Here is a 22,226-nt window from a genome sequence, read left to right as displayed (position 1 = left end):
CTGTGCACCTACCATGAAGTTCCATTTATATGTTCACAAGGAAACGGAGTGGAGGTCACTTCGTGTGGCCCCCGCCAAGCTATGGTACATTCAATTATTGCACATTATTTGCATACTGTTGTTTCTGCATTCCTGAAGATATTAAAGGAAACACCTAGAATAGCTGATGCTTTCTGGTGGGAATTGTGCACAATAATGGATAGCTTCCTTCTATCTACCTGCTGCCTTAGAACATGAAATGCTTGGTTCCCTTGAGAAGACATCACTGTACATTTTAACGTTACATGATGTTGCACATATGGAAAGTCACAGAAGTCATCTGTACTGGATCAAAAGCCTTAAAGAAATTCATTTTGAAGTTTTAGAGTGGGCATTTTAAGTTTTGGTTTTCATAACTGAAATTATAGAGATCCAAAAAAGCACTCAGATTACAAAGGTCCTGACAGAATATTGGAACATTTTGAGCTTCCACACTTCAGTTTCAGCAAGAATGCAGTCCTGGTATGGGTGCCATTACCCTTTCTGGTGTACAGCCTTTAATGATTTGATCTAGGGAGTTCAGCTATGATTTTTCTGTTCAGTTAGGCTGTACATTGCTGTTCTCTGGACACAACTAAATTGCACAGGTGCACGTTACAGGACATCTGAAATTAGTGTCAACAGCATCACACTGATGGATTGATGAGACAGAACTGATCTAAGTTCATCCTGACAGCATTGGGTGCCTTCTTTTCAGGTGATGCAAAGTACATTTTGAGACTTCTGAGCATATACACAAGGTCCCATACGCAGTATAAAGGATGTATTTGTGGTACAGAGTCGTCCTCTTTTCGCATGGCAAGTTTTGTGCCCACTGTTTAGATGGGTAATTTTCACATTAGGAGACAGCAAGGAGAGGACTGATGAAAAATTTTCCAAGAATCAGCTTCTGACTAACAACAATGAACCAACCTATTCACCAGTCTGTTTTAGCAGTGTTTTTTTTTAATTTTTAAATTTTTATTTTTTGGTTCTAAATGATTTTCCAAACCTGCCATCCATTTTCTCCTTCCACTTTTCTAAAAGCTACACCAAGGGTTCTACGGCAGCCTTATGAGGAAAAACCCAAAGCTGTGAGTAATAAACAATAAATTATTAGCTGCTGCTAACTATGCATCCTCTGTAGCAGGTTTTTGTTATTAATTTGGTATCTCCCTAATGAGCCTGAAGCTTACTGATGCACGCTCTCTCAGTTTGCAGAACTATTTAGTTTGCAAGAGTTCCATGCTTTTTCAACTTTAAAAGAGCTTGGAGTCCTAACTTCAACACCAGACTTGGTTACCTGTTATTTCTACTTGCTTTCCTCAAGTGCATACTTGTACATTTTGTTATTAAACGAGAAGCACACAACTGCCTAAAGATCTTAACAATTCAAAACAGAACATGAATCTCCAGTCAAGACCAGTTCTACTACTTCTGTTGTATCTGTGAAAGCAGTAATTATTTTTAAAGACAGTACTTTTCTGTTATTTTCTCTTATGGATTTTAGGACTTAAATGCTCAGCAAGAACATAAACTCTTCTACCTCAGATTTCTTTTCTTTTTCCTACTTCAAGGCAACACGGTAGTTCTAAAAACCTTTCCACCCATCTCACCCCCTTCTTTTAGACACTTATCAATGCTGCAAGAAATAATCAGTTCCTGGAACTGTGAAAAAGGAGCTAGTGCTCCTTTCTATCCTCGATAGTCAGAAAGCAAGAGACTGAGCTCTAGCAGGAAAATAAAACAAAAATAAAATTTTGCACAGTCTGACATAAAACGCTGTAAGTACAGGGACAATTTTAAACACTGACTGACATCACATCACAAGTCGGGTTACATGCTCGTTTTGTAGCACTGCTCATAAAAGATCAGAGTTAGAGTTACACACTAAATCAGAAGAGATAACATCCTATTGCTGTGAGCTCATTTTGCTGCCACTGCAATAGAATGAAGCTGGAAATTTGAGAGTGGTGCAGCAGAGTAGGTAAAATACTGAAGATAGTGAAAAACAAGTGAAAAACATAAATAATAATATATATATATACATTGAATGTTACAGAGCTCAGGAAATGTTACATGAAAAGAGATTTCCAATTTTGCCTCATAGGGAGGCACCAGACTATAGAAGTTAAAACTAAAGTCAACAAAGAATTTTCCAAAACTTTTTTTTCCTTTTTACTGTCTATTGCTTGACCCCATAAATTCATGCATCTTTGGTTTTCTTGCTGTTCAAGGGGATGGAGGAAAGCCCACACTGACAAAGGCTTTTGACCATATATTGAAATTGACCTCTGAACACTCTTTTAGAGCTGCTTCTATCTGAAAATCCCACTACCCGTAACTGGGACTTGGAACAGCCTGTTTGGGATCGAAGACGATCTGGCTCTTTCAGCATACAAAACTATAAAATATAGAAGACAAACTGATTTTGTTCTTCTGTACAAAAGGCCACAGAAGAATAGGTGGGGATATCAGCAGTAACATATTTCATACTAAATTTCAGGAGATGGCCTTCAATTTATTTTCTTCCCTTTTCACTAACAGCTATTAGTGCTAATTACTAATACCTACTAACTACTTCAGGAACAAATAACTGAACAGCTGATGGATGCAAGGAAGAAGAAGCCATAATATGAGATACCTAAATTTACTCTATGTGAAAAGTAAAATCAACATCACTGATAAATAGCTAGATTAGTACTCTCTCTCAAAAACATTTTGTGGTTTTGATAAATAAGTGCTTCTACTTACACTAGGGACAGCCGAACTTTTCTTACGTTCAGGAATATCAGCCTTATTTGGATTGCTGGCATTTCCAAGCATTGGACTAGCTGGTGCAATTCCTCTTCCTGCAACAGCACTACTGCTAGATTTTCTTGATTGAATTCCTTCCTCTTTTAGGTCACTGTCTGTAGTACTAGTTTGGCTTCTTTTGGGATATGCCACTACTGGGGGGATGGATGGTCCAGCTTAAAAAGCAAACAAAAGAAACAGAAAAATTGATTTTTCTTCTCAGAGGTACAGTTGCTATTTTTCCCTACAATAGAAATGCATTCACACTCATGAAAATTGAAATAATGAACACTGAGAATCAGAGATGCAAAAAGGTCATTCTTGAATTATTAAACTATGCATACTTTAGAAGACAATAAAATATTTAGAGAGCAATAAACTTTTTAAACACTTGCGTCTTCACATTTGCTTTTTCCTCTTTGGAAGAGAATCTGAAGAAAGCTTCACTCTCCCCACCCCCACCCCCCTTTTTTTTCTTTAATAAATCTGGCAAATTTGACACTCAAATCACCTCTAGTAAGGTCTTCCCTTGTATAACAATTCAAAGACACATAACACTCTTCATTTCAGACAGGGAAGGTCATAACAAACAATCATTTGAATTTAGTAGATGAGGTTACTACTTGATTTTAATGTAAGAATTAAGAACCTAATGGAGTCTTGGGGTTTAACTACTGACACTGGTTTAGCTTGCAAGGAAAAAAAACCCACACCCTAAAAAGTCATCTAACTCCACTGAACAATTAAATGACTCGTCCAAATCAGAGGAGACCCTTCACTAGCATAACCCTAACACATACTGTGCAAGCTAGTGTCTGATAAAAATGGATTTTTGAGACACATACCTGGAGACATAATCCCATGCTGCCAGCAGAACTAATGGCCTGCAGGCTATGTTCAGCCTGAAGAGCCAAGAAACTGCTTCAGTTTGCCACTAACCTCCCAGGTATGCCAGAAGCAACTGGGAAGCAAAGAAAACTGTGCTGGCACACCTGAGAGTTTGTCTGACTCACTGGTCATTAGAAATTTAATTTTTACAGCACAATCAAGTGATGCCGTCCTCAGGAAACAAGAAATATTGGCAAACTGATGTTTCTACAAGTTTTAGACACAAGCTGACCTACTAGTGTCAAAAAAAGACAAAAGCTGAACAGACATATAACCACGTGGGCGAGGAATGCTGTACTCTTCATTAAAAAGAGGGCTTCCTCTAGAAGCTGTTATGAAAGGCTTTATAGCAAAAAAAAAAAAGCCACATTATAAAAGTGTTAGTTATTCAGTAAACTGTTTTATCACTGTACGATAGACTACATTTCATTGTCATGTCATTATCATGACTACAGGTCATTGTCCTCTTTATCTTTTGGGGGATGGAGACAAATTCAGAAACTGAACAACTAGCAGTCATTATATGGCACAGCACTGCAAATGAGAATTGCTCACCATGATCGCTGTAGCGCCGCTGTTTCTGGCTAGAAGATATGCTTCTCTGAACTTTGTGATGGGGAGATTGTCCAGTGCTATTATTAAGATCACTACTTGGCCGAACTTTAGCAAGGGAAAGATTGCTGCTGGAGCTTGAATCGCTTGCATCCAACTGCAACATAAGTGAAAATGTTAAAACAAAAGGTGCAGACAAAACAAACGTCCACCAAAACGCCTCTAGCTTGCAAGAAATTTTGTGACAGCAAGAGCCTGCTTAGAGGTGCAGGCAACAATGCTTAACTATGCCCAACATCTATAAAGTTCTTGTGCAACTGCCTTAGGTGAATCTCAGCAGAATTTGAAGCCTCTGAAAGGATGAAAATCCAGCTCTCTACTTCCAATCTTCTCCCTCCCCTCAGTTCCATAAGATTTGAACAAGAAATGTGAACTTTTTCAGCAGAAGCCACCAGACTAACTCCTCCAGCAGAGGAACTGAGAGCAGTTCACTGATGCCTTGCTCACTTGGTATCATATGGGAAAGTACTCTGTAACGTGAGAACATTTTTAGACTAACAGGTCGTATTCCTCAATTCTCTTAAAATATTTACAGCAAACACATTTGCACTTGAGCTCTTAGACTAAGTAGGATAGTAACTGGCATACAGTCCTTATGAGGAGCAACTGATGATCAAACAGGATAGTTCTTAGTATCCTACAGGGACTAGTTTACCAAATCAAACCATGTTGAGATCACATATAACAACATTCAGACAGTTCAGCTGACACTTACGATTAGAAAAAATTGATTTAAATTGTACTAGACTAGCATGCAGGAATGCAGTGCCTACAGTTACCGATTTAATTTTTGCCTCTGATTTTTCTACTGACACTGATACATTTGGTTCTTTACATTTGGAAGAGTGATCCTTACCTCTGATGATTTCCTTCCCAGCAATAAGTATGTAGCTGTGATTTCGTCATACTTCATTTTACTAAGGGATTCTTGAATTTCCTCTTGAGAATATCCCATTCCTACCATAATATCTAAAAACAAATACACGCTGTAAGCAACAAACACTTTGATGTTTACACTGCTTGAATGTTCAACTTCAGAAAGAAGAGAAAGAAAGAAATATTTCAAGAATGAAACAAAACAGTTAACTATGAGAACAAAAAAGCCTAGTAAGACATCAAATTAAAAGATTAGTTACTTCGTCCAAATGAGAAAGAAATATAGTGTGGTGTAGAAATACATCATAAGAAATAGTAACATATTCTGAAAAATACTCAATTACCTATTCTTTTCTGGTCCGAGATGTCTAGTTCTGGTTCAACAAAAGGTTTAAGTTCATCCTCCTCATGCCCTGCATTGATCCACCTGTCCTTCATAATTTGCTATAAGGAAAGGTTTTTGTTACTACAATATACTTAGTAGCAAAGAAAGTGAGCTGTGGAAAGAATGACTCCCCCACCTAACAAATACTAATGTTTGCTCACATTTTTCTTTTTCAGAATAGGCCCCAGCACATACTCAGTTTTGCTCTGCTCCTGTTACAGGAGCAACTATGCACATCAGGGTGAACTACTGCCCAATCAACACTATTCTAGCACACAGCTAGTGTGAAAGTCCAGCACACAGACAAGGAGCACCAGGTCACCTCTGACAAGTCACAGTTGACTACAAAAGTCTATGGAAGCCAGCATTATTTTGGTCTTTCTTCTCCACAATTGCATGAAATGCAAGAAAAAGGCAACCAGACCATAACCTAGTAGAGAATACTCCCACATCACTTTTGTTAAGTTTTGGTCGATCATCCATTAGCACAGGAATCAAAATGCTTGCTATCAGGAAAAAATTTGTCTGATGTGTGCAGTGTAAAGTCTCATTCATTTTGGAAATAAGAAGAGTTGGTTGTCTTGTAATCCCTGCAAATAAAACTTAAAAAAAAAAAAAAAAGTTGTGCCTTCTACTGAATTCCCCTGGAAACCCACTCCAAATAAACTATTCATGAACAGCATGAAGATAAGTTACTGACCAGCTCAAAAATAAAGCTTGCAAAATATAATGATGAGCTTACTAAGTTATTTTTGCCATTACCTCTAGAGTGCCTCTTTTTGTTGGGTTTAGCACCAGGAAACGTTTGAGGAGGTTTTCACAGTCTGTGGACATGTAGAAAGGAATCCTATATTTTCCCCTTAGTACTCTTTCTCTAAGTTCCTTGGTAACAGAAGAAGAGACAGTAAGTTGTAAGCAGCGCATAATTAAAACATTAAGAAACATACCCCTTGAAGGCCAACATTCCTGCACAAAGCTCACCTTTAAATTCTGCCCATCAAAAGGAAGAGATCCGCTCACGAGGGTATAAAGAATAACACCTAAACTCCAAACATCTACTTCAGGTCCATCATATTTTTTCCCTTGAAAAAGTTCTGGAGCAGCATATGGTGGGCTGCCACAAAAGGTGTCCAGTTTATTTCCAACTGTAAACTCATTGCTAAAACCAAAGTCAGCTATTTTAATGTTCATATCTGCATCTAGCAATAGATTTTCAGCCTGAAAGAGAATGAAAGGTTTGTAAAATAAACTTAAAATACTAGATTTAAGAGGCTACTGCCCATTTTAACTCATTCTTAAAATGCAAATAGTTGGAACATCTGTTAACATTCCCCTTCCCTGCAAGGTCTTTTGATACACTTCTGACTGTTCATATATTCTGTTTTAAAATAGTCTATACAATGGCTTCAGTCTATGGCAGCTGTTGTGATAACTGAAAACTGTGCTATTACCATCTGTTTTCTCCATGGAAGTACCGTAGCTAACATTTTTAATCTATGAAGATTAAAAAAAAGAATTCTCTCACTACTCCTTATTTACATGGCATTCCTGCAGAAGTTTGACAGTACATACAACCTTTAAATATTTTTCAAGTTTGGACTAGTACATTTTGTTGTTCTTTTAATTTAGAAAACTATGATATATTTAACATAGCGATATTTAATACAAAAGGCACAGTTTCAAGAAGGGATAGGTTGAGGCAGTATGGTATTAAAGAGGGGAGATTTAGATCTGATGTCAGGAGAACATTTTTTACTCAGAGGGTGGTGAGGCACAGGAACAGGATGCCCAGAGAAACTGCGCCAGTTGGATGGGGCCCTGGGCAGCCTGAGCAGGTGGGGGGCAACCAGCAAACTGCAGGGGGTTGGAGCAGAGTGGTCTGCAAAGGCCCATCCAACCTAAGTCATGCTGTGATTCTACAATCACCATTTTGTGTCAAGTGACAAAAAAAAAAATCATTTTTTATTTTGTCATCACGATTGATCATTCAATTCTGTTCAAAATCAGAACTTGTCACACCTCTATCAAACTAGGTTTGTGGAGTGTTTTTCTGTTTGTTTGTTTTTATTTTTAAGACCTTGCAGCTAACACTGACTTCTAACAGACTGAAATCTGATCAGAGGGTAAAATGCTATCTTTCAAAAGCCATGAGATTTCAGTACTGAGAAGCATAACAAATTCTTTTATTAGAAATTCTAATAGTTCTATATACTGTAAACATTTACCAAAATCTGCTATAATGTAAGCAAAAGAAACCCCACACCCCAAAGTATATCCTACATTTTATAGGCACCATAAAGATCACAGCACAGGTACAAAAACCAGTAGTTGCAGACACACACACACACACACTTTTCCCCACTCACCTTGAGATCTCTATGAACAATATGCTTTTGATGGCAGTACTGCACTGCAGATACTATCTGGATAGAAAACAAGCCCAATTATATAAGTGGTATCTCAAAGAAACAGTTTCAATCAAAAAGTTCAACATTTATTATTTATGTGGACAGGTACTTATCAATTCAGAGCTATATATGCAACTACTCCAACATATTTATGGGAAAGCTGATAAATAACTTAGCTTATTTAGGTGTTTGTTACTTAATCTATTTGGTTTCTACTACGTTTGAAAGAGGATTTTGTTTTCTCCTGTATGACTAATTATAGAACAGTAGAAGTAATGTCTTACAGAAAGGTTACTGAAGTATTTCCATTCCAATACCATATACAGCTATAAAAGCTTTCCCTTTAGACTGAAGTTTTCCAGCCCCTGTCCGAAGGTGATTTTTCATGCCATAGCATGGAGAAGAAAGGCTAAGAAATGGCATGGCTACTAGAGAAATTACTGGGGGAAAGCTTGTCTGGCTAAGTTTCAGTTATGCACTGACAGATGACCACGTATCTGACAAGAGCTGCATATGCTGTTTCATATACTGTATGAGAGTAGCAAACAATAGAAAAACTATATGCAGAATAATCCAGAGTAATTTCTTCCATCATAATTTCCAAATATCCTTGTTTTTGCCTGCTTTATGTAACTAACTATATAAGCTACTTACACAGCTGTCCCAGTATATTGCTTTAGAGCTGCAAGCGCAGAACTTTACGTGTAGAGAAAAGCTGGATAAGGTCATATTGTTACATGATCACAAATGCTGTCAAAATACATTTAACGTAATGCACGTGTGTTCAGAATTGAGGCACGTATTATAATTTAAAATATGTTAATTGCATGTAAAAATAATATACTGTAATAACTACACTTAAATGCATTTCCATTCTGCATTACAGATTAACATTTTCAGTACAGAAAGATGAGGTGACATTAATGCTCCCAAAAGTAACTCATTAGAAAGTAATCCAGCTTAGCATAACAATCCTCCTGCATCTGCAGGAAGCAATGTTGTGCTCTCAGTATTTAGAATAGATGAAAGCAAGGTTCTTGGCAGGTTAAAACAGCGTCTTACCAGCCATTTTGCATTTGAAGCTTCAGTAACATTGTCTTAATCTTTGTGCCCCTGCATTACTGAATCATGCATATCTACAAAATACCATCTTAGAAGCAGTGTTCGATGAAAAGTTGAAATACTTCTGTTTCTACACTTCCATTCTGCTTTTGTTCTTCCTTTATGCACTGATAAGACTCCCACTTCAGCTTCTGCCAGCCACTAAAGCAGGCAAGTTCTCCCATGCCACCACCTGTCCCCCCCATGAGGTTCTCCCTCTCCTCCCCACTACCATTCCCTTGCACCAGTCACAAGCTCCCCTTTCTCCAGGTGCTCCCAAGCCTGTCAGCACCACAAACACCTCATGCTTTATTCAGCACAGCAGAGAGGCAGCACAATACCGCTTGCTTCTGAGCTGCTTTTACTCTAAGAGCAAGAAGTCTAGCAGATTATCCATCAGCTGTTTTCTCCAGGGATACTTCTGAACTATTCTGCACCACAACAGGACAGCACAGACTGCAGAAGCAAGCCAAATCCAAAAGGAAGGGAAATAATGCAATGCACGTAAGAAACATTAACAACAGACAAATCTGAATGAAAAACACAAAGTATGGCTTCACTGGGTTGAATTCTTTGCCTTCCACGTTCTGTCACTTGTTCCTTTCCAGCCCCCTCATTCCCAACCTATTAGTGTGAGAAACTTGCTGATACTCGGTAGGTGGAGATAGCAGGGCAAGAAACAGAAGACTTCTAGCTGTAACAACAGGAGCACTTCAGTGCATTTCTCAGTGCATTTCTTCAGTGCATTTAAAAAAAAATCCGTATAATCACAGGATTTTAAGAACAAGATGGCACATGTTATCTCTAAGGAACTATTCTTTGTAAGGATTAGCTCATTGAACAGAACAACAAAAGCACAAATAAACAACCTCCCCAGGTCTCTTCCACAGTGCTAAAATGACATTTTGTTTCTTAACTGTAATATACAACAGTAATATGGATTTTGTGGATTTTTTTTATTTTCTAAGACTTGTCCTAATATATACTACTAACAAAACTCAATGAACTGCTTCTACAGGAAAGAGTGGGAAGACTGAAGGAAGCCAGATCTAATCTGATACAGTAGAGGAAGAGAGGGAAGTAATACATATTCATTTTCTATTTTTTTGGTGGGAGGAGAACACTCATTCACCTTCCTTTTTACCTGACTCCCCATTTTTGCATCAATTCCTAACCAGACAGGCAGATTTCTGTATGGAGTAAGGATGGTGAGACTGAACCAGAACTGTCTGGAAATCTTTTATTGGGAAATTAAAACTAGGTGACATTAAGAATGCAAAACATTCTGGATTTGAATTTCTCATACACGGCTGCACAAAAGGAAACTGAAATGGAGAACTGCAGAGTATGGCTGTATTTTTAGTGTTTGTACCTTCTCATATGTTCCTTTTCGAGCATGACTGGAATAACTTGATCACTATCTTGTTTTTTTTCTCCCCATTAAAAGGTCCAAGTATGCATAACAAAATGGACAAAATATATATTTGTATATAAATATATGTTTAAACAAGTAAAGATGGGAGAATTACCAAATCCTGCTCCTTGTCTGTAGAGAGAGAAGCTAAAATGCTGCTTCTGATAAAACAAGTGTTTTATGCCTAAATTACGTCTACTGAAAGAAGAAACAGGATCTGAAAATAAGATATAATATAATGTATTGTAAGTACTCAGCTCAATACCATGGCACAACTGTTTCTGCAGTTTAAAGAGGCCCCTTTCTGTTAAACTAGTTAGTGAATTAAAAAAAAAAATCCCTATTATGTCCTAAATCCATCTAACATTAGGACAGCTGCACTGAATCAGATAAAAGTCCTACACAGAGCATTCTCCCTCCAGCAATGGCTAAAAGCTATATGAAGCTATTGTGAGACTTCAGTAAGGTAAAAATGAATGGTTTTATGACCCATAAACCCAGTAAGATCTAGTTTCCTCTCACTGTCCTGCAGTCAAAGTCCTGGTGTTGGATAAATGTCAAGCTTTGATCAAAGTTTTCTGACTTCTGTCCCACATGCATGCTCTTTTCTCCAGCAAAGTGTGATGAGCTCACACTATAGCTTCTATCCTTAGGGTATTACTATGGTTCTCTTTTTTCCCCAAACACTCAAGCTTTTGTTGCTCTCAACAACCTATCTTTGAGATTGAGATCCTCTACAATTGGCTGAATTCAGCAACCAGTAAAGTCAGCTATTGAGGAAAGACAGAGGCAGCTGCCTACTCCAGGTTTCTGAAAGGAAACAAGACTTACAGAAAGAGAATTAACACATATTGCAGTAGATTGAAGTGCAGCCACCCATGTATCTTTATGAACAGCATTCATCCTGCTGAATTACAGAAATAAAGCAGGGAATTTGAAGTAAAACACTTAATGGGTCTAACATTCAGCTTAGCAGTTTTATCTTTTAAATTCTTTTCCTTTGTTTTTGAAGAAGGTGGGGCTTTTTTTTTTTTTTTTTGGAAGTTGCCTATGTCCTGTACTACCCACATTATTCTATAAAATATGTCTGATGTATTTCCACAAGTTCTCACATAAAGGAGAGTTGAATCCTTGAGAGGAAAAAAAAAAAAGGTAAATGTACAATGGAATTACTGCACGATTCATTTCCGCACAACTCCTGCTAAAAGAAAGGTAGCACGAAGATCAGAGAATTAGTTCTCAGCATTCACATGTGAGAAAGAACAGCAAATTCTTTGAAGATATTTCTGAAGAACTTGAGGTGACATTATAAAGAGAAAGATAATGGTTTGGGATTTAAAGACAGCTAAAGTGGAAATGACTGCTCCACAACACAGCACAATTGATCACACATATTCCAATGCACAGCAAAGTACATACGAAGTACTTAATCACAAAGGAAAGTGCTCTACCTGAAAAAGTATTAAATTTAAAGATATCAGGTTTTATTACAGAGGTAGAAAAATTTTCCTTATGCTAAAGCTCTATATTGGGCTAGTAAACACAAATCACATCTCCTGAAGTCTGCAGCTGCCTTTTTTGTTCTTTGTTTCTTTTAATCTTCTGCAAAAATAAATACAAGACTTCTTTATTAATTCTCACAAATTCATCTTAGTTATCCAATGGGATGGTAATCACATAAGCACTTACAAGCACGAGAGCAGATAAAAGAGTACATTAGGCCAGTTAGATCTGCAAATGAAACACCAGCTGCTACAAGAGGATCTGGATCTTTAGTTATGCAAAAATATTTATGTTCAATATTGCTTTATTGTAGAACAGAAATGCCTTTCTAAAGATGAATGAAATTCCAGCATTTTCATAAGTTCAGTTTATCCATCATAAAGTAAACTATGAACTAACAAGCCTAGAAATTATTCTTCAGTGATGTTTTAGAACAGCTGTTAAATTGCATCTTTTCATACAAGTGCACGGGTGTGAATGGGTGCCTACTTCAGGCACTGCCCATGTTTGCTCCTGACCTGGTTTGCAGTGTGTTATACTTGAACAATCTCCAAAAGGTTGCAGACCAGCTGAAGTAAGGATGTATGAAATCAACCCAGAGGAAATGAATTTTGGAACAGAGTCCACCAAAGCAGTCACTGTGTTCTGGCACTCCCAGACAGCCTGGCACGAACACTAAGGAAGCAAGCACTGCTGAATGGACTGCTAACCCCTCCAAAATACTGCTGAAACCCAAGTTTCCTCTCACTGAGTGCTACGAGTGCTACAAGTCCACACATCCCAGTGAACATTGCTAGGAGTCAAACACAAAGGACAGCTGTTTCATCCATTTCAGCATTAAAAACAAGGTGGAAAAAAGCTGATGTATAGGAATGTTATACATACCTGTCTAAATTTAGCTCTTGCTTCCTTTTCCTTCATTCTTCCATGCGCAACCAGATAGTCAAACACCTCCCCTACAATTTAATAATGAGACACATTAATGCCAACTCAGAATACAGAGATTTCTCTCTAGCACTTACTCACAGCAGCTTCACTGGAATGACTGTATTACAAGTTGAACTCAAGGTTAAGGTTATAGGTTAGCCCAAGGGAACAAGGCAGAAGAGAACACAAACAACACCATCTCTTACAGAAGAGAACAATAAGGCTTAATTAAAGACTGGATATAGACAAAAACATTTCCTTCCAATTGTTTATGACAGAAAAGCAATGGCAATACTTCTATTTTGTAAATTGAGGTGACTTTTACTGCTTCACAGACTTTCTCACAAGGGTACCTTTTGCACTGCAAAAGTAAGCTTCATATATGAAAACATCTGATGATACCTATAAATACTGTTATACCAGCACAGTAATTTTTCTTTGCACAGGCAAATGAAGTACCTTAACCAAAACAGAAATCTTAGACATAACCTAGGCCTGAAAGAGACATTCCCAGTGAAAGCTGTAATAATGAACCTACCAGGACACTGAGATGACCCATCACACAAGCATGAGGTCAGTAAGACAGCAACGTTACAGAATCACAGAATGGCCAGGGTTGGAAGGGACCTCAAGGATCATGAATCTCCAACCCCCCTCCCACAGGCAGGGCCACCAACCTCCCCATTTAATACTACACCAGGCTGCCCAGGGCCCCATCCAACCTGGCCTTGAACACCTCCAGGGATGGACGGGGCATCCACAGCCTCTCTGGGCAGCCTGTTCCAGCACCTCATCACTCTCACAGTAAAAAACTTCCCCCTGACATCCAACCCAAATCTTCCCTCCCTCAACTTAAAACCATTTCCCCTTGTCCTGCAGTTATCAACCCTTTCAAAGAATTGATTCCCCTCCTGTTTGTAGGCTCCCTTTAGGTGCTGAAAGGCTGCAATGAGGTCACCCCGCAGCCTTCTTTTCTCCATGCTGAACAAGGCTCCCTCAGCCTGTCTTCATAGGGGAGGTGCTCCAGTCCCCTGATCATCTTTGTGGTTCTCCTCTGGACCCTCTCCAACAGCTCCCTGCCTTTCTTGTACTGGGGGCCCCAGACCTGGACGCAGTACTCCAGAAGGGGCCTCACAAAAGCAGAGTAGAGGGGGACAATCACCCCCCTGTCCCTGTTGGCCAGCCCTCTCCTGATGGTGCTCAGGATGCCATTTGCTTTCCGAGCTGAAATGTACAAGCTGAATTACCTCTGAATGTACAAGCCCAATGTTGTATGGCTAAAGGAGTGGATGTCAAAGGAGACTACCAAAGTAGCACAAAAATCTGTGTTTTTTTTTAAACTTTGTTCTTCACTGGTTTTAAGCCAATCTTGCATTTTGAAGCATGTCAGTACAGGCTACATTTGAGCTCATGGCACAGCCAACAGGCCCGTGGAACATTCATGCGTTGGTGAGAGCACAAATCTTAACTAAAAACTGACAAGTATAAAAAGAAAAAGAACTCCCAACAGCACAGTTTAGCACAGTTTTTAAGACTCTTCATCGATATGCAAGATTAATATTAATTTTAGAATTGAATCAAATACTTAAATATTCTCTATTGAGGAAGATACCACTGTTCTGCAGATAACCACCTCACAAGGAAATTGCTGTGTTAAAGATGGAACTTTTTAAAGTTCTAAAGAAGGAACTTCAGCAAATTGAAATAATAAAAAAAGCTAGAGTCATACAGCAGAAAAAGCAATAACTGAGCATTCTGAGGGAACGTGAGGATTTTCTACAGAATATCCTTGCTTCCCTCACAGCATTACTACTTAACACCCAAGTCAGAAAATTCTCCCAGGTACATTTCACAGCCATTTCTTCAGAAAATTTGAAGCAGCAAGGCTGAATGCTTTCATAATTTAGGTAAAATGATACCAGATAAGGAATTATAGTCAATTTACGCAAAATACTGCAGTTACTGGAATACAGCTCCCCTCATCCTCCAACCAGGGTTCACACAGCTCATGTGAGAGCAGTCTCTTGAAAATAGAAAATTGATCTTTGTCACTCAGAAAAGTAGCCATGCCTGCTTTGAGCACCACCACATGTGCACAGAGCGCTGCTCACAGCCTTTCAGTGCAATATGCATTTCTCCATTCTCTTACTGAGATCTTAATCTCATTACTTCAGAGAACTGTTGGCCCTTCTACCTTGTGGAAGCCAATCACTAGATGGCAATAGGACTTCGTTTTTAAGTGTAGCACCATTGAACTGCAGAGATGCCTCCACAAAGGTGTACTGGTCAATATCACAAAAGTGTTTTATAATGTTTGTTTCTGTTTAGACAAAGCTTGGCTGAACATTCAGGGAGTTGCTAGAAAACAGCATGGGCAATCTTGGGATCCTTTACATGTTTTATAATAATTATCTAACCTTCACATAATCTAATAGAATTCAACGTTGAAACTTATCTGAGATGAAACTCTATTTTCCTCCCAAAGCTGAAGAAAAGGCTCAACTATTTGAGATTCCCAGATGCTGATGCTAAAGGGTCACATTGACAAAGAATGGGCTATCAGGTTTTAGCCAGCCAAGAGTAACTTAAGCCCAAATATCTTAATTCTAGCTCTGCTGAAAATATCTGACACTGCATGGTGCAGACTTTTCCCCCCCTCTGCAATCAGGAATAAGTAAGTTCCTCCAAAACTTCCCTCCTGAAATGGACATAGGTAGTATAGTAATATTTGACAGCAGAATGTCTGTGATGAAGGTATGTCAAACACCACCAACATCTAAAAAAATTGAAGTTGCAGTACAATTTCTTTTGATACACCCCCCACCCATGTTTTTACCAAGTATCTTATGCAAAAGAAGACACTAGCTGAATACAAAGCCTGACATTTGTTATAGACAAAAGCAATTAAAGGCTGAACAAAGATTCAAAGATTGCAATTAAATTTAAGTGGTAAAACAAAGCAAAGATTACTAAATTCCAGTAAGCTCAGAAAGGTTTTCAAGATACGAGGACTGAACAAGTTCTTGAGACTAGTAAAGACTGCTTAAATTTGTATCCTACCACGACATTAATATTCGCTAAAAACAAAACCAAAGCATTAAACTAAAAAGTGCTTTCTGCCACTTGGCAATTTGTTTGCCTCTTGGCTCTAATAAAAAACTTACTTACCCCCACTTGCATATTCCATTATTAAATAGAGAGTTTTTTCAGTTTCAATGACTTCAAATAATTTCACTGGAAAAGAAAGCAATTTATTAATCAATTAGCTAGTTGCAGAAGTATTCATTTAATTCCAAAGGGAATTCTGTTGAAGAACAATAATTTGCTTGCTGCTTGATAGTATCAGAATATTACTCTAGAGAAGCTTTTTTTCTCCAATATCTCTAAGTGGAAAATACTCCAACACATTTGCTCAACTCGTAAGGATCAACATTTTGTCATGAAACAAGACTGTTGGCTATGAAGAAAAAGCAAGTAACTTATGCAGAACTTCCACGAATTTGAGTGTCAGCACTGAGCATCACCAACAGCCATTTTTACACCTGTTGACAAGTAAGTTATCAATCAGTTTGCTGACAGTACTGTAACAGAAGTGCTTCAACTAAGCCTTACAATCCTGAACAATTTCTTGACCAATTCTTGTGTTGGTATACAATTATTTTAATGAGAAATTAAATTCAGTAAAAATCATTATTCTACTCAAAAGATGCGAGCTATCAATAAGTTATGTAAATACCAGTTTCATGTAAAAGGGTCAACATTTTTAGTTTTGTTAAACAATTATGACAACGTATTTTTTTTTTACTGCTACATAACAGTATATTAACCCTCTAGTGCAGAACCTTCTTTTAAACTTATATATTACATGAAATAAACAAGGTACCTATATTTGGATGATTTAAGATCTTCATTATTCTTACTTCTCTAAAGAGCTGAAATAAACATAAAATATGAAATGTTAATGAAAGTAATAGGCAACATCTGTTCTTCCTAAAGCCTGATTTGATATACTTAGCTAATTTTAAACACAAAGAGCAAACATTACTATTAGCATTTCAACAAAGGTCATTAAATTAACCACTTACTGGAGGGAAGAGCTAAGTGCCTCCTTGTTTTAAGCCTGCCCTAAAAACCTGAAAACACCCTCAAAGTGCTGCAGGTAGCTCAGGAAACAAGTGATCTCAGCTCTGTGGGGCCTTGGTGCCCCAAAGACCATTTTAAGCCTACGCAGCTCCTCACAGGCCACTACACATCTCATACAGTTTCACATCTTCATAGAAAAAGCTTGGTTTCAAAGTTCTACAAACCCCATGCAGAGCACCATTTGAAGACCATTATATTAGGTTACTGGTATGAACTCTTCACCACTTTGTTGGAGGTCAGCCTTCCACGGGATGCTACAGAAATGCTGTGGTGCATGACAGGAGCTTGGAGGTGAAATAACAACTGCTTACATCACAAAAACCATGCTGTTCAATGAGCAAGTTTTATGCACGAATAAATGGTCATGTGAGTCTCCTCCTTGGGCCTTAAGAGCACTCCTTCAAGATGCCTAAGGCACAAGAACATGTAGCTCAGGCCTTGGTAGCATAGCTTCAAGAATTCAAGGCTGCTGACCCAGCGCACAGACTGTGCTAGCCAGTTCATGGGGCAAAACTCCAGTGGTCTTTTCCTGACCAAACAATCCCTGGTTGAGAAAAGATACCACTATCTGAGGGTAAAACCTCAAAGGGATCAGCCTACAGCCACCTTCTCCACCATGCACAGGCCTGCTGCCTTCCATCACGCAAGCATTGGGGTTAATCTGAATTGATGCACGAGGTCAAAGCGTGAATTTTACAGGATAATCTCACCAAAATCAAGACTCCTTCCAAAAATACCTAAGCCTTCTGTTGCAGCTCCTTACCTACCCCAGCTCATCTATTTTAGCAGAAGGGACGGGGGCAGTACAGATGCCAGAGGAGCACAGCCACCTCTTTCGGGCACAGCATGGATTTAGTTCAACTGTGCTGTGTTCACAGACCACATACTGGCTCTGCAGGGCCTCTTTCCTAAACCCTCGCAACAGCAGTCATGGGAAGGGAGTCTTGCTTGAGCAGTTGCTTCCAAAGAGTTCAACTCTGTCTAATCAAACAGAGTACACTCTGTCCTCCTGCAGTGGGACACGCAACTGCATTTAACACATAACAAATGAAAGCCAAGCTTGTTACTGATCAGCCGTTAATTATTTTCACCTTTGAAAATTCTCTTCTGCAAAAACCAATTTTAAGAGGCACAATAAACACAGCGTAATAATAAGAATGCCACAGGTGTTGTTATTGCAATATAAAATGTTTTAAAGGTGCTTGTTAATAGTAGATGAAATAACAGTAATAAAGAAGTCCCATTTCTTCTCCCAGAGAAGACTAAAGATAAGAAATGTTACAAAAAAACTCCAAGTGCAAATGCTGTTGTATTCAGATTCCTTCAACTCTCTGTAGCCACAGTTAAAACAAACAGCAACAAATAAAACCCACAAAGAATGACCTTTTTAGGCAGCATGTTACACGGTAGCCATGCGCATAACATCTCTTCCTCTATAGCTCCCCCCGTGCCAACCCAGGACTCCAGATGGCTGACATTCTTAAGCCTTGATTATTTTCTAACAGCATGCTTCAAAATGAGGGAGTAATTGAGTGGTTTTATTATAAATCTAACACCAACATCTACAGGAACACTAGTAAAACAGCAGATCATACTGAACCTAATGTAAAGAGACCAAAGCAGAAAGCACAGACTCCACAGGAGTGCGGACAAGGGAAAAAAAGAAAGCATTTTCTAAAGCAAGAGGTAACAGCATTGTTACTAACAGTAAGAAAGCAAAAAGTGCTGCTATTAAGATTCACCTTCAGGTTACATTCCATGTGAAAAGAAGATATTTCATGTCTACATTTATTACTAAGGACTCAAAAAATCTGTGTAGTTAGTCAATAGTTATTAAATAAAGGCAAAACAAAGGAAACAAAACAAAACAAAAACAAAACAAACAAACCAACCAACCCAAAATCCTTCCACCTTTGTGTCTTTTCATACAACAGATTGGAGAGCAGTCTTAACCTTTTTCTGCTTTCTGATGTTTCTGTCAAGGCTGCCATCTGGGTAGCAATCTTCATCAGACTGCCCCCAAAAGCTTTGCCCTCTATTCTACAGCCACAGCTGTGAACGGTTTGCTAACTGAGCACCAAAATAAAACAAAATTGCTTTCAAATGGTTTTCGTTATCATATAATCATTAAATCCAGGTCTGTGCCTGACACTTCACTAGATCTTTTGGGTCACAATAGGCAACACAGAAAAATACAGTTAAGGAATGAGGCTAACATTCACAGCATCATCATGTAAACAAATGTACTCATTAATCTAATCTTTTTATAAAGAATGCTGACACGACTGGAGCTGGCTACTTCCTCCACTGCAGTTTGATGGTCTAATGCGATAAAACAGGCTACATTTTGGGCTGTTCTAAATATATCATTTGTCTACAAGACTACTACTCTCTGCTTTACTCACCCTATTGAAGCCTATCAAAAAGTGACTTCTACATATGAGCCATTCGTAGAAGTGGGTGACTGGAAATGAGCTTTTTAAAACCCGTTATTCTTGCCTTAGGGAGAATTCAAAATAGAAATGCTTAAGAGTAGGATACAAACTCCACCAAATGTTTTATTATAATTTTAGTTATATAAATGCAATTTAGATTGTGTTCCATAAACAGTTTAAATGTTATGTTTGGCATTTTGACACATACAGCAACTTCTACAGGGACTGACATCGTATTATACTCTATTTCTGTAAGGAACAAAACGTAAAACATGATATGGCTTTCACATATTGTGCTGAAAGAAGGCTTCCTGGATTTAATTCCCCCACAATACAACGTACATCAACCTCTGGTAAGTGCAGTATTAATTACTGCCAGACTTTCTAAAGCCCACAGCACAATTCATTAACAGCCATAATTGGCTGTTACAGAAGGCATTATATCATTAAAAGGGGTAACATTAGGGTCCTCCACTCCAAAAATCATTTTCTTAGTTTCAGGAACTTGTCACCATGTGACCATAAAGGCTGACTATCAGCTGCAAGCAGTGCTTATCAGTTTAATTTCTAATACAGAGATTAAAAACTACTCCCAGCATGTTGAATAGCTCATTTTCCGTCAACAGGAGCTCTACAAATGTTTCCAGGGAAAGACAAACATCCTAAGTCTGCCAAACAAATGGCTTTCAGCTTTGTTGTGGTCTGGTCCTTTGACCGTAAGTTATGTTAGATACAGGGAAAGAATTTAATGCTGCCAGGGGACAAACAGCACAAAGAAAATCAGCAACGAAACACAGACACATACCAAGTAACAATCTTGAAGCAATTTTACTTGAACTTTATTATGCTGATACATCTAAAACAACACAGATTGAGGAAATGGGGAACCAACTTTTAAGCCAACTCTTTGAATAAGCTGAAAGACAGATTATAAGTGTTCCTGTATTAGCTATTGCTAGAGTTTCAGTAACAAAGGACTTCAAAAACACTGAAAAAAAGTTTGCTAAAAAGCAAGTCAGTACACTAGTCAGATGCAGAGCCCATTTCCTGCCCTCCTTCCCTCAAAGCAGGGAGGTTTTGCACAAGATGTTCTCCCAAGCCACATCAAGCTTTAACCATGTGTTAGGCTCCTCCTGGTAACTGCTCACTGAAATACACCCAATATATAATTGGGAGCCTCAATCAGGAAGGCCTTACGCAGCACAAATCTGCATCAACTAACGAACACCTTGAAAACAGACACAATACACATTAAGAAACAAAAATTCTGTGCATTTTAAGCTTCATACCTTCCCCTGTTCTTTTCAAAACACAAACAGACCCAAGGTCAGAAAGGACACAGTGCACATAACTTATAGCTTAAAAGCTCTAGAATTTAGGAAAAAGGTCTGAACAGAAACATTTGGCTGAGGAGCCAAGTTCTAAAAAAGGAAAATGAGAAGTGATCTTGTGCTATTACGTGGGCTTGGTAAAAATAAAAATCTTGCATATAATAGCACTGCTAATTCAAAACAAAACAAACAATTTTTTTCAGTCTAGAAGGAAGTGAGCTACTGTAGCATCAACACTTGTTTCCAATGAGATCGACAGACCGATATTCACTGGGACTGGGTACAGAAGTACATTTTTGGAGAATAATGACTATGACTAACAGCAGTAGCATGGGAAAAAAGCTCTAAGAATTCCCTTTTCTTTTAGGGCAGGGAAGTACTGACTACAGTTTCCTCTTTCCTAAGCAAAAGTGGCAGAGCTGTAATCAGCCCCTGAAACAAGAGTTGGAGTAGCTGTTGCGTCTCCCCAGGCTGCTCGCTCCCCTGAAGAGCAGCACTGCTGAAAACTCAGCGGTCAGAGCTGCAGCCACAGTGAGAACCGCTGCTCGAGGGGGCGAGGCACCCCCAGCAAGGGCAGCCCCTCCTGCAGCTGAAGGATGGGTGTGGACCATGTAAAGCTGGAAACCAGCCTTAATCCCCTTGTTTCACCACCTGAGGATGAGCAGACATGCAGGCGGCGGCCCATGCTCCACACCCCACCTCTCCTCAGCAAAGCTCTTTCCTCCCTGCCGAACCTCAGTAATTCATCACTCCCTCCACAAGCGCCAGCCCAGAGGCATTTCCATCGCAACTCGCCCTGAACACAGGGTCATGAACACAGTTTGCTTCCAATGCACTGAGACTACGGCGGTGCTGACAATGCTGGAGTGGGCGAAAGCTTTCAGAGAAGCTTTGACGAAGCAAAATTGGTAAGTAATGCACCGTGTGCTTAGTGTGCTAAGTAAGCATTCAGCATTAAGGAAATGACTTTCCACTTCTGAACGGAGAGTATGGACATATCTTGCTAAACCTTCTCTGCTCGTGTAAAAAATGAGCTTGGTTAGTGAACACACTGGCAATCTCAGTCTCCAAATCCCATCAGATTTCTATCCTGCTATTTTGTACTGCTCCTCCAGACTCCCATTTAGGGAACCTACTGGTAGGAAATACTGACTTACAAACCACACCTTAATGTTATACAGCCTACATAAAAATGAAATGACAGCGGAGCCCGAGAGGTGAGTGCAGGCTGAGCAGGCAGCAGCCAAGAGCTGCAGGTCTGCCATGCACACCTCCAGCCACCAGGGAAGGGGAAGCTCTGAAGCTGGCTTTTAGCTCCAGCACCAAGAGTCTCTAGGTAACACCACTGGAAGGAGTAAGGTTTTACTTTTTCCTTCCAGAAACACTGCC

General features: G+C 38.9%; 1 protein-coding gene across 9 annotated transcripts in view; it reads right to left on the bottom strand.

The window, feature by feature from the left end:
- The window catches only part of MARK3 (microtubule affinity regulating kinase 3), a 61,733-nt gene that overhangs the window by 19,151 nt on the left and 20,356 nt on the right, over positions 1 to 22,226 (bottom strand). For all 9 annotated transcript variants that reach the window (XM_010711944.4, XM_031553697.2, XM_010711946.4 and 6 more), the window contains exons 4-13: positions 16,812 to 16,860; positions 16,097 to 16,162; positions 12,887 to 12,957; positions 7,942 to 7,998; positions 6,557 to 6,793; positions 6,338 to 6,457; positions 5,535 to 5,634; positions 5,171 to 5,283; positions 4,258 to 4,411; positions 2,773 to 2,990 (exon numbers count right to left, since the gene is read on the bottom strand). In XM_010711944.4, coding sequence (XP_010710246.1) covers positions 2,773 to 2,990; positions 4,258 to 4,411; positions 5,171 to 5,283; positions 5,535 to 5,634; positions 6,338 to 6,457; positions 6,557 to 6,793; positions 7,942 to 7,998; positions 12,887 to 12,957; positions 16,097 to 16,162; positions 16,812 to 16,860 — 1,185 coding nt within the window. The remainder of the gene's footprint in view (positions 1 to 2,772; positions 2,991 to 4,257; positions 4,412 to 5,170; positions 5,284 to 5,534; positions 5,635 to 6,337; positions 6,458 to 6,556; positions 6,794 to 7,941; positions 7,999 to 12,886; positions 12,958 to 16,096; positions 16,163 to 16,811; positions 16,861 to 22,226) is intronic.

This window comes from Meleagris gallopavo, chromosome 5, assembly GCF_905368555.1.
Source record: "Meleagris gallopavo chromosome 5, MGAL_WU_HG_1.1, whole genome shotgun sequence".
Taxonomy (NCBI): domain Eukaryota; kingdom Metazoa; phylum Chordata; class Aves; order Galliformes; family Phasianidae; genus Meleagris; species Meleagris gallopavo.
Note: the sequence above shows the minus strand (reverse complement) of the source record. Positions and strands in the feature narration are given on the sequence as shown.